The sequence below is a fragment of the Pelmatolapia mariae genome, linkage group LG15, assembly GCF_036321145.2.
Source record: "Pelmatolapia mariae isolate MD_Pm_ZW linkage group LG15, Pm_UMD_F_2, whole genome shotgun sequence".
Classification (NCBI taxonomy): Eukaryota; Metazoa; Chordata; class Actinopteri; order Cichliformes; family Cichlidae; genus Pelmatolapia; species Pelmatolapia mariae.
Window position 1 is genome coordinate 3,910,062 of NC_086240.1, and position 16,747 is coordinate 3,926,808.

At 42.3% G+C, this 16,747-nt stretch overlaps 2 protein-coding genes across 4 annotated transcripts; one reads left to right on the forward strand and one right to left on the reverse strand.

Annotated features, from left to right (window-relative positions):
- Positions 1-847: 847 nt before the first annotated feature.
- Positions 848-11,838, reverse strand: fkbp1b (FKBP prolyl isomerase 1B). 2 transcript variants are annotated; one of them, XM_063496484.1, is made up of 4 exons: positions 11,770-11,838; positions 10,793-10,840; positions 2,625-2,737; positions 848-1,617 (listed from the first exon to the last, which is right to left on the reverse strand). In XM_063496484.1, exons 3-4 carry the CDS (start codon positions 2,733-2,735, stop codon positions 1,489-1,491), a joined length of 240 nt encoding a protein of 79 aa, XP_063352554.1. In that variant the 5' UTR covers positions 2,736-2,737; positions 10,793-10,840; positions 11,770-11,838; the 3' UTR covers positions 848-1,488. The 2 variants fall into 2 exon arrangements, with proteins under 2 accessions (XP_063352554.1, XP_063352553.1); XM_063496483.1 differs by lacking the exon at positions 11,770-11,838 and adding an exon at positions 11,608-11,717.
- Positions 11,787-16,671, forward strand: wdcp (WD repeat and coiled coil containing). 2 transcript variants are annotated; one of them, XM_063496481.1, is made up of 4 exons: positions 11,787-11,887; positions 12,871-14,800; positions 15,080-15,200; positions 15,876-16,671. In XM_063496481.1, the coding sequence occupies exons 2-4, from the start codon at positions 12,890-12,892 to the stop codon at positions 16,067-16,069; spliced, it is 2,226 nt and encodes a 741-aa protein (XP_063352551.1). In that variant the 5' UTR covers positions 11,787-11,887; positions 12,871-12,889; the 3' UTR covers positions 16,070-16,671. The 2 variants fall into 2 exon arrangements, with proteins under 2 accessions (XP_063352551.1, XP_063352550.1); XM_063496480.1 differs by lacking the exon at positions 11,787-11,887 and adding an exon at positions 12,097-12,201.
- The last annotated feature ends 76 nt before the right edge of the window (positions 16,672-16,747 follow it).

Below are 16,747 nucleotides of genomic sequence, written 5' to 3' on the forward strand. Positions count from 1 at the left end.
GACACAAACAGTTGTTAGTATATTTGTATATTTCATTTGCTTTATTGGGTTATTCAGCTATTGATGTGGTTTTAATTGTAGTAAACAATTAGCACATACAGTTACCTTCATGGGATTGATACATATTTTTTTTATAGTGACCACCCTTATTCCATGTTTTGTCGATGCTAAGACTGAGAATTCATGTTTATTATTATTATTAGAGATTTCAGGAAAACAGACGTCCAATGACTGTATATAATTCAAACCCATAGTTAAATAAAAATGGTAACAACATATCACGTTTTGAAACTGAGATAAAATACATGGACAAATCAGATTGTGATGTATCTCCATATTAGTTCATCCCAAAAATGCTAGATGGGGTTGAATTCTTCCACACCATACTTGACTACCCACACCTTTATGGATCTTGGTTTGTGCATTGCGGCAGTCACGCTGGGACAGAAAAAGACCCTCCCAAAACTGGTCCCACAAAGTTGAAACATCTATATTTATCTGAAAACCTTCATTTCTGGCCTGATGGCCATTAAATACAGGTTTTAAAGGCCTTCTCCCCTGTATACAGATTTCTTGGCACACCAAGGATCTTTTTCTTGCAAAGAAACTGTATCCTTAAATGGAATAAGCATTAGTTTACTGTGTGTTTCTTGAAGTGATGAAGTCCTCCACATCTTGTCGCCGGAAGGTGAGATTCCAGATGTGATTAAATGCATGGTTTACTTATTTTATAAATAATTCGATTATTGTTTCATAAAAATTTAACACACCATGTGAACTGGTAAACAGATGCCTCTGGAGGTAGCAATCAGTCACTCACAAATCATACAAGAACACAGACTTTTTAACATAGTGCATGCCACTTTATTCAAGAGTTGGTCAATAAACTGTCATAGTAGCAATGGCTCTTAAAGACTTCTGTACAGTATTGATTGGGTTCGATTTTATAGGGTACACTTGCAGTAAATGTTCACAAGGATTATAAAATATACCAAACACAGCAACATCATTCAGAGCATTCAGCAGGACAAGCCTTTTTTCAAAGTGGCGACGCAGACAGTGGTATATAATGCCCAGTAAATATACAGAGCAGACATTGTACTTTTAACCTATGTACCCTCCCCTCCGCTGTTCAAACTGTAAGGCAATATATGTTTTGATTGCAATGTAGTACGGCTTTTCAAAGAGAACAGGGATCAACAAAATTTACAACATTAAATGAAGTTCAACAAAAAAAGCATGTGTAACAAACAAACCAAAGTGTGTGTGTATAAGAGTCTTGTACGACATGAACATTTTCTTGCAGCATCTAGCTCAAAACGATGGCAACGAAGCAGCGGAAGATGCGTTTAAATACCTAACTGAAGAAGAAGACGAAGGCTGTGAAAACATAAGAGTGGGTGGCTGTTGGGTATGGTCTCCCGGTGGAAATGGGTTATGGTGAATGCAGCCCCATTGGCCTTCTACCTTTGTGTTCTACCCCATGCGTCACTCCAGCTTAAGCAGCTCCACATCAAAAATAAGGGTTGCGTTTGGTGGGATGACTCCGGGGTGGCCTGTTGTTCCATAAGCCATATCCGGTGTGCAGGTGATTTTAGCCCTCTGGCCCAGGCTCATCTGCAACACAGGAGGGGTGCGGGGGACAGCAGAACACACTGAGTATTTATGTGCATTTTCTTGTACTTTACGCCTACGCCCGAAAAGCCCCTTGTCACAGAACACAAAACACTTTTTGACTTGTAAATTAATACCCTATTCAAGTGTCCCAGTAAACAATAACAGTGTGACAGTTGGCAGGCAAACATAATACCAGGAACCTGAAACACAAGCAGATATTTGGAACTCAGGGCTTTTGTTTGCGTACTTTACCAAGAGGCCCGACCACAAGTAAAATATGAGATACTGCATAGTTTATTCTCCTTTCATAACAGATCTTGGTTTCTACTCACTGCAGCTGTAAAAGACCACTTTCAAGCGGACAGCAATCAAGTCAGCTACTCAGCATTACATTTTCACCCAGTGAACAGAAGGTGACTCATAGCTATTTGATTTACAATTCAAGATCTGCAGTGCTTTCAGACAGTGAGCAGATTTACCCCGCTGCCCCAAACAACAGCCACAACAATGGTGTTCTCTAATCTGAATCAGTGGCAGCAGGATACAATGCATCTATGTCTCCCTGTACATGTCAGACTGCTGTTGCTGTTGATGTTGTGACTCCATTTGTCCTCATCATCTGTTTTCTCTAACTGAAAACTCTGTAACTGCGTATTTTCTGTGGCTGCCATTATCATACAAGAGCTGAAGGAAGGAATTTGTTACAGCTGAACCAATCTGAACTCCAATAGCTACAGTAGAATCTGTTTTACAGCCTCCCTCTCATTGTTGCTGACCACTGCAGTACATCTAAGCACAATTTAAAAAAAAAAACAACTGCAGTGGTGCACCTGTTCACTGTAAGAGAGCACCTTCAGAATAGCAACTAACTGGTAGGTATGATCGATTAAAACCTGGCAGTATAAATGAATAAATGAACTTCAATATGTACTTAGAACATGGAATGCATAACGTACTGCTTAATACTAAAAGACAAAACAAGCAGGCTCTCAACGTTTCTCTCTTACCTGTGCTACTCCTTCTTCCCAGCCTTTAATGACCTCGTTATGTCCAATCTTGAACTTGAAGGGCTTGTTCCTGTCTCGAGAGGAGTCAAACTTTTTCCCGTTCTGCAACATACCTGCCAAAGAAACATATGAAAACAAAATTTAGAGGCAAAATAAACACAAAACTCAAAAGTGCATGGGCATAGTTAGCTGCTGCAATAACCAGGAATTTTTCTGGTGGGACTTCTTCGGTCTGTTTCAACTACTCAAATGAACAGAGGAAATGTGAATCAGGAAGAACTGGCCTGGTTTAGTGGATTATTTTTAAAGTTAACTAGGCCATTGCTTAACTGTATGTAGACCACAGCAAGAGAAAGGGGTAACAAAGGCAAAGTGGGACTCAGCTCCTTCAGAACAATGACTGACCATTCAGGCATGACAGGGCTGTTGTTGCTGTGGCGGTTAAACTACTAAAGGCATGAAAACACTAAGTCATTTCATTAGCCACAATCTCAATCTCTGTTCTTTTACTCTGATAAGTCGTGAACTTTGGGAACCGTTGGCGGCCAGAAAAAAGCAACAGCAGCAAGGTCTCTAATGGTGTTTGTTATTTTCTCTGCACAATCTATTGTTGTGGAACAGGAAACTTGTAACTGCAAACAAAGTTCAAATAACTGAGATTAGAGATTCAGAGATTATACAATATAATGCAATGCCGTGCATTACCATCCAATATAATAATGTGGTTTATTTCAAGTAATTAACATACTTAATAATATTTTGTCCTCCAGCCTCTAGAAATACAGATTAAAAGGTTTTGTTTTTATATAAATAAAAATAAATAATAAAAAAAAATAATAATAATGATTCGCTATCACTTTGGAGGTTGTTCTGGTACATTATTTTATCTCTATGTCATAGTGTGAATACTTGGCATTTAAAGCTGGTGTTAGCTGAAGTTTAGTTACAGTGTCTTGCTCATCCAGTCATATGAAAGTTGGTACTGTACTCCTTCTCCACTTTCATTCCCCCACTAAACTTAGAAGGTCCATCATTTCCAAGAAGTCCAGTAGCCCAGATATGAGCGGGCTGGTCCAGGTCCAGCTGCGGAGTCATCAGGTTCACACACCCTGGTGAATACCACCTGCTGCAGGGCATTTGAGTAGCAGAAACACAAAACCTTTTTGCAGAAAAGTCGTTTGAGTTTCTAGCAGCAGTTGGCTGCACACTGAAGAAAAACACTGACACAGAAAATGCATTTCAGCTAAACTGCTGAACAAGAAGTTTAACTTCAATTAATTCAATACATACTCCTGCACTGCTGTAATAGACACGCTTACAGCCAGTCGTTTAACAGGTGTTGTCCTGCTGTGAGGCGGCACAGTGGAGCAGTGGTTGGCACTGCCCCCAGTAAGCAGGTTGGGGCTCTCTCTGTGCAGTTTGCATGTCCTCACTAAGCCTATGTGGGTTTCCTCTGTGTGCTTCGGTTTCCCCCCACATATGAAAAACCTGTTTGTTAGATTAATCTGAGATTACCTGTCTATCTCAGCCATGTGATATAGCGTTCAGGATGAACCCCAATTCATTGCCCTGCATCTGTTGTAACTGGTTTCAGTTCACTCCAAACTCAAAGATGGAAAAACAATCAAAATAAAAAATACTGGTGGCTGCCAGTGCTACTCCTCAGCTTCCTAGTGGGTATCAATTTGTTTGGTAGTGTATATATAGTACGGTATCAATCTCAAAATCGTACGTCACCTTTTTCTCAACTCATCGCATTCACAAGATTTTCAGAAAACTTGACCTCTGACCTAGAGGTCACTGAGATTTGAAGTCGTCTGATATTTATAGTAGATGCAACCATGGTATCAAAATCCTGCAATTCCTCTGTGACAGGAATGATGGACCGGACCACATATTTCACTCTTTACACACTTCTTTATTCCGGATGTCGCTTCTTAGACACGGCCGCAGCTTTTTAGCTGACAGCCACACACAACAACAACAAACCCCAACCTCAGGTCCCGGCACGTTTAATATAGCGGAGGCGTGATGAGCTGATCGAGCTCAGGTGTGTCAGCCTCCCCCACAGCCGTGCCACGAACCACGCCCCGCCACAGCTTCATTCTGGAGTTATCCCAGTTACAAGATTTTAAGAAAACTTAACCTCTGACCTTGGCCCTGAGGTCGAGGTTCAACCAGCCCTGAAATTTATATTAGATGCACCGATGTTATAAATTTCAAACTCCTGCATTGAGTCGTTCTCGATGCTTTATTTATTTAATTGCTTTATTTTCTTCTGATTAAAATCCCAAACTGCTAACTAAACCACACTCGTATCACTGCTCTATTATCACTCTTTATACAGCCGAGCATGGGCGAGGTCTTTGCAAAAATAAAGCCAAGCCTGTTCCTTCCTGAGGTTGGCTCCTAGGCTCTCCTTGTGAGAAGCTTACACTTGGTAGTGGCTAGCTATCGCTGTAAAAAGCCATTCCGCACAGGGGTGGGGCTATTTTTACTTTGTTTACTGTATCCTGTCTTGCCCCTGTCTAGGATGGCTGCCAACACAGCAAGCCCCTTGGCTCAAATGTGGATGAAATGAGATGTGTGTAAAGCTATCTGAGTATGTGACTTACATGTCTGCTGTGTTTCACACCTGCGGGCACAGACATCTTAATAACAAGAGTCTTCATCAGTCTTCGTTCTATAGCCAAGCAACTGGGATAGGGCATATGAGTAAAGTTGACACTGGAGCCTGAAAGTAATCCTCAGCCATGACTTAAAAGTTACTCTAATGCTATCATTAAGTGCAAAAAGAGCTTTTTTTCTAACTAGATATGGAGTGTCCTAGATCTTTAGTGGAGCCTAGTAGTTCACTTGATAAATAATAATGTGCTCTAATATCACTTTTCACACTCCTATCCTCCAGTCTTGCCTGCCAAGTAGGTACTGCATAGATATTCAATCCATGTTCATAAAACAAGTTGCAAAAAGCCTGTGAAGCACTCAGACAACCCAATAGTCAATGATTTTCAGCAGAAGCTTTTCTACTAATCTTGGAGCTGGACATCAGCCTCCCATTGTTTGCTCAACTATATGAACAACCACTCTCCCATGGAGGAAGACTTTGGCATCTCCTGACACACAGCTTGATCTATTTCTGGGTCAAACACGTAGAACCACGAGGTCTCAGTTTCTGTATGTTTTATGCTAAAGTCACGAGGACAAACATGGTAAGGTATGATGTCCACATTTAGGAATGACATCATATGCAGCACGAGCTTCCGCAGCACATGCTTCATGTCAAAAGAGGCTACAATGCCATTCATCTTCGTAGCCTAGTGCCATACTTCATCAACCTTAAAACCTCATGAGCTACTTTTGTTGTCTCATATTGACTGACATCAGATCTGCTTTCATTTTCCTCTTGCAGCAAAATGGGCTTCAGACTGCAGGACTGCAGCTGACAGAGCTGCCACTCTGTGAGCAGACTTGCAGTCAGCCATGAGAGAAACAAGAATGCAAGACAGGATAAATTATTGGAGGCCTGAGCCATCACCGTCCTTATTGGAATGACCACTCTGCTAATTTGAGTGGCTACAACTTTCACCAGAGTGAGAGGAAGGTCGCTCGCATATCTGAGCGTCTGTGTGCTTCTGGCATGTGTGCATCTGCATATTCAAAATCCCAGAGGTGAAAGTGAGAGTCAAAAATTGCACAGCATTAAGAGAATGCGTGAGAAAGCCTCTCCAGCAGAGTGGTTTCATATCCCAATATGTATTGGGAAATCACTCTCTCTCCTTACTCTTACTGTTTGCCTTTGCTATCTGGAAAACACCAGGGGAGGGTGGAGTGGAGTTGAGGGTACAGTCTGTGTTTCTGCACCGAGAGCCAGCTGACTTATGTTACAAATCCACACCAACCTGTATTACCAACATTATCTTTTTTTCAGAGTGTCAGCTAATCTTGTCGTGTAGATTTTAATTAAAACACTTAGTATAATCTTAAAACTTCCCTGCCTCAGTTTCTTACAAATCCCTTGATAACTACCTGAAACTAGTTGAACCGATGTATCAAATTTAACGGGGTTAACATAATAACAGTTCAGCAAGGAATTAAAAAAAACCCTCCTCCCTCACTGTAGGATCGGAGACTTGTTTATGAGTCCATAAAAACCTTGATGTGAGGAACACGTTATATCAGTTCTGCAGATTACAATACAAATACTCCCAGATTATCTACATAAACCACATTCTTAGCCAATTTCATGTGTTCAGCACCAAGTTCAGCTCTACCCATAAACATATTTTGCAAATGCACTTCCTGCATTAATACAAAACTGTATTTTATAGCTCTTTTGGCGTTCCTTTATTGAAGCCTCAGTTTGGCTTAACTCTGTATTTTTGAGTTCTATTCCAATAAGCATAAGCATCTTATGAGTAAGTTAGTGTAAATCGAAACAAAAAGACAAACAAAAGATGGGGAGTACCTCAATGAAATAGGTGACGAATGTAACAAAAAGAAGAGTACCCATGCTAATTGTTGGGGGTGGCTATGGCTCAGGTGGTAGAGCTGGCTGTCAATCACCAGCTCCTACAGTCCATGTGTCAAAGTATCCTTGGGCAAAATACAGAACTCCCTGATGCATTCATGGAAGCGTGAATGTGTAGTAAAGTGGTTAGGTATGGATAAAAGCAATGGATGTATATGTGATTAGGATGAGATTTGTAATAGAAAGTGCTTTGAGTGCTCAAATTGAGTAGAGAGGCACCATGTAATTCCCAGTCGATTTACCATTTGTAGATTTTGCAGACAGGATTCTGTAGCAACGTTTGTCCCTCTTATAAATAAAAAAATGCAACAGGTAACAACACAGAGAAAGGAAATAAAGCAGAAAAAGGAAAAGCTTTTTTATATGTGCAATCCAGCAGAGGTGGTGCGGTCTTGATGGAGTTTAAAACTTAAAGGGGACCTATTGTGCTCATTTTCATCCCCTATGTTTAATTCTTGCTCACAGCGAGAGAAGGTCTGCATTATTTGCAGATCTAAATTATTCTTACTTTAAGATTAGAAATACTTTATTTGTCCTAGTATTGGGAAGCTCTTTATATAATCCTGGGTTTTGATGCATTACCTAAACGTCAACAACCTCACCAGAACCCAAAGTTTAGACACCTTTAAATTCCAAAATTCTGATGCACGAATCGAATGAAACAAGGGACCAGAACTGGGCAAATTCTACCATTCTTGGCATGGACATGAGACTGGCCGCTCAGCCTCCAGTGTGTCCGATTACGAGTTTCACGCATAGAGCAGTGCAACAGGACCAGGCAAATGAATTAATTTTTAATTAATTTTTGGGTTTCAATATTGTAACAATATATCCATCCACCCATGTTCATAACTGTTTATTCAACAGTAGAGGGGAGCAGAGACACCAACTGTCAATCAAACCCTTACTCTAGCATGCTATGTGGCACATCTCAAGAGCCTAGCTTCACAATTTGAGACGTATAAATCAAGATTACATTTGCCTGACATATGAAGGATCCCCAGTTCCAGACACAAACCCAGCCTCGAGGGATCACCAGCTAGTCTACTTGCAGGGCCAGACTGAAGCAGATATATGGAAGGGTTGCTTAAGCAAGGGTATCCAGTGTAAGGTCTGTGTCACATCAAACATGCAGATCCATCTACTAGGCGACTCAATGGAAATAAGGCAGCAGCCAAAAAAATGTGATACCTGAAATTAGGCTTAAAGGCAAATCCAACTTTCCCCAGAAGAGTTTACAGCACAACATCCTAGTATAAGGTACAGTATAGGGCATAGTTGTTGTGGATCGTTTTGTCTCTAATAACACACACACACACACTAGTCAAACAAAGCTGCAATTTTCACATAAGGTTAAACACTATGCATAGGTCAATCAAGATATACAGTCAGTACTACAATAGATTAGGAAAATCACATTAACCCATTTCAAATGATGAAAATGAAGTCCCAAAGCTACAGGATGGAACTACATGGACGTGTACGTTCAATAAAAATAAATAAATACTTACAAACTCGAAACCAACCCTCTTTACTACACAGACCATAACCAGAGTGTGTACAATTGCATTTATAACCACATAATAACCATGTGATACTCAGACAGTCAACAGACGAGATGCCAGCGAGGTTTATTTACTTTCTGTCTGACCTAGTTGTGTGGTCTGCTAACCCGAGGCCATAGAGCAACCCAAATTCATTTCCCAAAAGTCTCAGCGTCTTACTGTCCCACCTAAAAACTTGGCAATCTGACAAGACACAAACAGGAAAAACAGGGCATGCCCATTTGAATGAATATGTGCATGTCAGCACACCCTAAAACAGGCATGTCCAAAGTCCGGCCCGCGGGCCGCAATTGGTACTTGCGGGCCAGTTTTAATTGGCCCGCAAGTAATTTTATAAATTGAATAGAATATGGCCCGCACTTCAACTTTTGCTTGAGTGTATTGCAATTCTTAGTTTTAACACCAGGGGGAGCTGCTGTTGATCAAGGCAGTTGCTCCACCAAAAAGGACAATCACAGAAGAAGTGTACCCGCAAGTTACTAAACATGGCAGAACCAAAGAAGCGAAAGGTAGAAAGTGAATGCAGAAAATTTCAGACAAGCTGGGAGAGTGAATATTTCTTCAAAGAATTCAAGGGGAAGTGTGTCTGTTTGATTTACACTGAAACTGTGGCAGTTATGAAAGAGTAATTATGAAACCAAACATCAGGCCTATGCATCCTACACTGGTGCTGAGCGAGAGCAGAAAGTAAAGCAAATGCTAGCTCTCCTGCGAGGTCAGCAACAGTATTTTTTTTCGTGCTCAAATTGTCCAGGAAAAGGCTCCAATAGCAGCTATGAGGTCGCCCAACTCATCGCAAGACATGGCGAGCCTTTTTCAGATGGAGACCTCATAAAACACGGCCTCGTTAAAATCACCGAAATAACGTGCCCGGAAAAAGTGCAGGACTTCAACAACGTCAGCATGTCCAGAAATCCAGTTGTGCGATGCATTGAAGACTCGTCAGCCAACATTAAACTGCAGCTGTTTGATAAAGCTGTGCTTTTGATTTTTACTCCATCGCATGCGATGAGAGCGCTGATGCCACAGACACCGCACAGCTGCTAATTTCTTTGCGGGGAGTGGACGAGAGCACGAGCACTTTAGGTGAGTAAAAATGTATTCCACAGTACCCGTGTGTTAATGTGCAGGTACACGTGCTTCAAATATCAATAATGCGCATCGATTCTGTCACTACCCTGCTTTTGCGCACCGCTTTCTTATATGCGTTTTTCTTGTTAACACACAGAGTACACACCGCTGTGCACAGCGCACGCACACGCAAGTCAGCTGATCTCATCTGATGCAGATCTGCTCCTTGGTCAAGTGACATTTGTCCGGATTTTTGCCACGAGTGGCTACGATCAGCACCGCAGCTGGATGGCCCGATTTACATACCCAGCGCAGCTGATACTCAGCAGAATAATTTACTAAAATTATATGGACTCCTGTTATTAAGTCCAGTTCAGTCTGTTAATGGTGATAATCGTTTCAAACTAACGTTAATAGATGTTTTGCTAAGCCTAATAACTTAAATAAAAAACTTGAAATGTACCCGTCCCATTTTCCCCTTTATTGTTTTTTCTCTGTACTGTAAATCTTCTGTCTAAGAAGAAATCTGAGGCTGCTGTTCTGAGAATGAGCTACCAAAGCTTTTTCTGAATAAATCAATAAAGATCCATTTATGGAAAACTGTGATGAAGGCAGTTTTGTCTTTAATTATATTCAACAATATAACACATTTGACCACTTTTAAGTGATTTTTAAAGTTAAGGTTATATACCTAATTTCTAGTAAGTGGCCCAGCCCCTCCTATATTTTTATGTATGTGGCCCTCAGCGAAAAAAGTTTGGACACCCCTGCCCTAAAACAAACAAAAAAAAAATGTATTTTCTGGTTCTGTCGGCAACTTGCAAGTGTAACCAACACTCAGTTACAGAATGTTACGAGCATTTTGCATATTTTGAAAGCTTGGTGTGTTGTGCACATATTTCCCCCTATGGACTCCAAGACAGAAAAAAATGCATAGAATGAAAACAGGTGGGGGGGGGGGGGGGGGGGGGGGGGGGGAGAAGAAAGAGAAAGGAAGTTACCTATGTAATGAACAACACATGTTTGGCCTTTCTTTGGAAATGTTCTTCCTGTTAATGAAAGAGAGAAAAAGCAAGTGTTAGTGTGTGTTTGTATACTCTCTGAGGCTGGCAGGTTAATCTTGTAATTAGACTGGCAGTCTCATTAGCAAATGCAAGGTTCAGTCTGGTGGGGTGCTGATGTCAGTACTGTTGCACCCTCTTTACACTTTTACACTTTCGGACATACTAAAGTGAGATATGCATCCGTCATCTTCATGCTGTAACTTTAGCCTGCAGGCATTTTTTTCCTACATAGTAATAGAAATAGTAGAGTAATTAGCTATCAGATGCACTTTAATTTAGCAGTGCCTATAAGGACACTGTAGGTCTGCCTTACCCAGCCCTAGATTTGGTGTCTTCCACTCTTGAGCTGACTGACTGCTTACACATGAGTAACTCTTCTAATGTTTCCCTACGTGCCTATGTGTCGGTTATTTTGAAAGCTAATGCTCAATTTTAAAACACTGGACGGAGTTTGACTTCACAGGATGGAGAGTTCTAGAAAGATGCCGTGCAGGCGTCAGTGATTTTTAACTGTAAAAGAAAAAACTAAACTATATTCAAAACAGGGTAAAGCCGCAGCATACTACCGTTAATTGCTAACTATCTACTGGATATATTCACTCGCGTCGCACACACCTTAATATTAATCTTGACAAAAAAATTTGTCAATGTTTAACAAAATCTGAATGGCATTCCGGGGAACTACCGTGCCCCGACAACACCAGCACCACCAACCCTCATCAAAGCACACATAGGCGAATAAATCCGCTTACCATCACCGGGAGATATCGTCTCGACCTCCACGCCCATGGTTGTGCTACTTCAAAGATTAGCTATAAAGCATACAGCCGACAAAGCTTTTTTTCTTAGAGCCAGTTCTACCCTTTTGCAGCTACAAGTCGGGCTTTAGCGATAGAAACCAGGCATTCACCCACCCGCCGTAGCTACAGCCAACCGTGAGACAGCCAAGATATTTTCCACTTCGCAGGGAGACAGCGTAGAGATCTACAACCCCACTACGTACGTCGTCTTCAGCCCTGCAGACCCCTGGAGGTGAGATAAAGCTCGAGTGTCTAATGTCAGTTGAGTTTCATTTTCCGGTTTGTCATAGTCTTTATTAAGTTTATCAAGTCCCTCTAAGTAAACCAATTTTTTTTAGTAATTCGGACTATATAAAACTAAAGCGCTTGTAAAAATTGAACTACATGTCCCACAATGCACCGAAACCGTCGAGTAGTTTTGCTTCCGTGTCATTTACTAAGACGTCGGAGACGATTTTTAACCGGCAAAACGTGAGTTTGCTGACATGAGAGTTAATGTTCACTCCTTTATACGAGCTCCTTGGAACATGTTGTTAGGTTTTTAAGGTATGCTGAGCTTTAAAACTCATTTTGTGTCGAATCTAGCATTAATTATCTGTTTGCGCGATATATTTTTTAAAGGGAAGCAGCAAGTTAATCTTGCTAGTGATTTCCAATGTTTATGAATTGAATTAATGAGCATTTCTCCTTCTTGTGGTTTGTGTCTACGCGTTTTAAGCGGATGTGCAGTAATCAATCCACACAGTAAATTTGTTTTCTGAAAAATCTGATTGTGTTTAATGTGCTCCAGTGTTAAAATGGTGTTTACATTTTAAGTCTGTTACAGTTTTCTTTCTCTGATGAAGTGTATTTGAAGACTTAATGTACTTTTTGTAATCATGTCCGTTTCTACGAGTCTAAAAAGACAAATACTTTAATGAGACACTCTTATTCAACACATACTAATGTTAATACCCTTAGGTCCTAAAAGGCCTGTGTGTTGTTAAGGTCATCAGGCGTAAGCAGCTATAGGTGTTCGTCACCACTGCCTCAGGCACAGAGGGATTAAAGCATGTACTTGGAAGGAGACACAAGAGAGGCTTTTGCTATTCTTAATCTGCATAGGTAGCAATAGCCACTCGTCGTCAAGACCCATTTAGAAGACATACAGGACTCTATTATCAATGTTAACGCTGTGACTCTTTTGTTTTCTTTTTCTTTTTCTCTTTGGATAAGCTTCTTCATACCTGCCAGGATGGATCTTGGTAAGGCAAAGCTGCTCAGGTCAGGTCTCAACACACTGCACCAAGCCATCCACCCTGTGCATGGGATTGCTTGGACAGATGGCAAGCAAGTCTGCCTAACATCTCTCTACTTTATCAACGGCGACGTGAAGTTTGGTGACACAAACGTCATCGGACAATTTGAGCATGTCTTCGGACTCTTCTGGGGCCCCCTGTGCTGCTCTGATTCTCCCGCCTTGCTGGCTGTGCAGCACAAGAAGCATGTTACCGTGTGGCAACTGCAGCTCAGTGCTCTTGAACAGAACAAGCTGCTGTGCACGCAGACCTGTGAGATGAGCGAGCCTTTCCCCTTGCTTTCACAAGGCTGCGTTTGGCACCCTAAACTGGACATTCTTGCTGTGCTGACTAAGAGAGACACCTCCGTGCTGTTTTCTGTCAGGGTGGACAACAGGAGAATCAAAGCAGATATCAAAGGTAGTGGACTCATCCACTGTGCATGCTGGACTAAGGATGGCACACGCCTGGTGGTGGCTATAGGCAGTGCCCTTCACTCCTACATCTGGAATGACATCCATAAGAGTCTGGTGGCTTGTTCCTTCTGTCCCATCTTTGACGTGGGAGGCTATATCTGTGCCATTGAGGCCACCGGGGAAGCTCAAGTAGCTGTGGCTACGGAGCTGCCGCTGGATAAATTATGTGGGTTAAATGCTGGCATAGCATTTGACTTGCCAACAGAGACAGAGGCCATGCACGGCCATGGCTCTCACATGTCAGATGATGACAGCCTTCTGGAATCGAGGAGAAGATCCTTCGAATCGGAAAGGTCCTACATCCCTAGCTCAGGTCCTCTTGATCTTACCCATCTTCTGGCGAGACACCGTCGCTCTGACCCCAGCCCCCTTATCCACTTGCGTCGCAGGGACACTGTGACAGGCTCCGGGCAGGACTCCTCGCACCTCATTCTGGTTACCTATGAGCGAAAGGTCACCACCACTCGTAAAGTCAGCATTCCAGGGATTTTGGTCCCAGACATTGTGGCTTTTGATCCCCGTGGTTCCACAGTTGCTGTTGCATCAAACACATGCAACATGGTTCTTGTGTACTGCATCACAGCCTCCACGATGCCAAACATACAGCAGATCTCTCTGCAGCAGAACGAGAGACCCAAAGGAGTCTGTTTCCTCAGCGATAAGATTTTACTGTTGATGGTGGGTCGACAGAAGTCCAACGACCCCGCCTTCCTCCCATCTGCTAACACTGACAAATATATTCTTCATCTCATAGCCAAAGAGTTGATCTACGATGGAGAGTCGCCTATGTCTCCTATCATACCATCCCCCTCTGCTAAGAGCCATGAGTCCACCTCTAATTTCTGCACAGGGATTAGGAGGCACTCAGAGCACCTGTCAAAGGATGACAGAGAGCGCCCAGGGATAAAAGACTTGATACTGCCTGGAAGGGGGGTAGTTTGCTCACCGGGGAACAGGCGAAGATTGGTCGAGGAGGTGAGGAGCAGCGAGCACAGCCCCATCACCAGCTCTGTGGATTTATCAGACAGAGCCCCGTCCAGTGCCTCTTCAGTTACAGTGGAAAACTTTGACATGGACCACGTCAGCCGCATGGCCAGCCTGGCGGTGGCCGGACAGGTCAGCAGAGATTCCAGCCGAGCCAGTTCTCCTCGCTTCGAACCGTCTGACAAGATGCACACAGAGCCGACGCTGCCTATGCCCGAAAAGACTCCTGGCAAGGCCAAGGAGCGCGCGCTGGAGCAGCTCGTTCACAACATGGAAAGACTTTTTACACGCTTTGCAGAAGTGCAGCAGTGCCTCACAGAAATCCGAGATTACACTCAGAATGGCAAAAAGGGCCCAAGTGTCTACCCTAATGCCAGCGAACCCCCGTATGTCAATGTCACATGCCAGGTACAGTTTTACGTGTTATGTTTGATTGCCTATTATAAATATATCATATATCATCTACACTGTTTGTATTGTTCAGTGCGGGAATAATAATCTTGCTACAGACGCTAAGACAAGACAGCTAAAGAACTTAAAATCAATTCAATGTGACGTGAGCACACACATTTAAAGTACGGTGTTTAATTAACGTCTGTTAAATAAGAATATTGCATTTTTTAACACATCATAATAGCCGCCAGCATGTCTCTTTGCATCACGTTGCCTTTCTTTGTGCTCACGCAGAAGCAGTTGTCAGAAAATGTTTTCATTGACGAGCGGAGGCCGGTGCTGCTGTGTGACGGGAAGCTGTGTCTGCGTGCACTCCAAGACCTCTTCAACCTTACCATTGTGGAGATGATGTATGGTATGTTCACAAAATTGGATTTGGCATCAGTAGGTCAACAGTAACAAAGTATAGCAAATAGCACATGTCCTCTGCTACTTGTTTTCTGTCGTTTGTGTGTTTTAAGTGGCATTTTCCTTAATGTAAAGCAGTACCTAAGCTGCCTTTGTGCAAAAGCCTCATCTGTTGTTTTTCATGTGCGATTAACCGTGTTGTGACACAGGGTGTAAAGGGTTATTTAACTAAAATCACTCTGAGGAAATTTCTTCTGGTCCTCAAGTGGGGTCAACTGCAAGTCATTGACTAAATGTTAAGATCTGTTTGCTCTTGCTGGCTTTATTCACCATGAAGGCATCCCCCTCAGATTGCTCTGTACTTTATAAGAAACCTTATTTATTGCAGTCAGTTGTAATTTCAGGCAACTTGTGGTGGCATTGTTCTTCCGATAGCGTGCGTGAGCTATAATTGGAAGTGATTAAAAGCCTAGGTCAGATTATAAGGTCTTAAACAAAAGCAGCTTACTACCATTTAATGTGCATAGTGTTTTGTTGCTGCTGTAGCAAAGACTGGCTTTCCTAAACTGAGACCACCAAAATGTAGGTCGCACAAACTACAGTTTCCAAACTACACTGACATTTAGAAAACCATGCTAAGTCAAAAAGTCCTAATTGTCGTTTTGTTTTTGTTTTTCTTCAGGACCGTTGTGGGTTGTACTTGTGGCAGATGCAGATGGCTTTGTGCCTCTGACATTTAAGCCCAAGGAGGAGCTCACGGTGCGGAACGGGAAGCGGAAATCAACCCTGCGGACTCCCGGGAGTCCAGAGAACTCTTGCCCATCCAGTCCAGCTCCCAGCCAAAGCCCCAACACAACCACAGAGGCCTCCGTGTAGCCACTCCTAACGCACAGTTCAATATATGGACTCACAAAACAATGTCCCTCTGTTACCATGATGTATTCGACTGTCACATCCAGAGTGATGAAATGGACCGCAGCTGTATGACAAAATTACTCTTGTGTGTGTTGAAATGACGGCCGTTTGACAAGAGATGCCCATTGCACTCCATGCATTGTTTACATTTTCTTCTTTTAAAAAAACAAAACCTGTGCAGTTCATGTTTTTGCTGAAGCAGGACGTGCTGATTAGCAGTCCAGCAACAGTGGTGAGTATGTTTTAGATGTGTTTGGGACATGTTTCTGATTGTTCTGACGTCTTATATGAACAAATGGAGGCTAATGTATGAAATTCAGGTTTTACACTTAAAATGTCAAGTTTAGCACTTTACCATCTCAAATGTTCTGTCTAACCTCATATTCCATCCCCCTGGAATTTTAACACGTTCAGGAAAACCCATGTGACCACTAGAGGGGGCAACAGTCAACAGTAACTTTTCTCTCATGGTCATACCCTGCTGTTAGGACCGCTGTGGTTTGTTTTGAATGTCCAAAGAAAGGAATGTTTGGGGAGCTTTCTGAAAATTTGCATATGTAGTGCTTCTTCGTGTGTTATTTTCCACCGCACCACCTCCTTGGTAAAGATCCCCAAAAACAACCATTACAAAAAGCACTC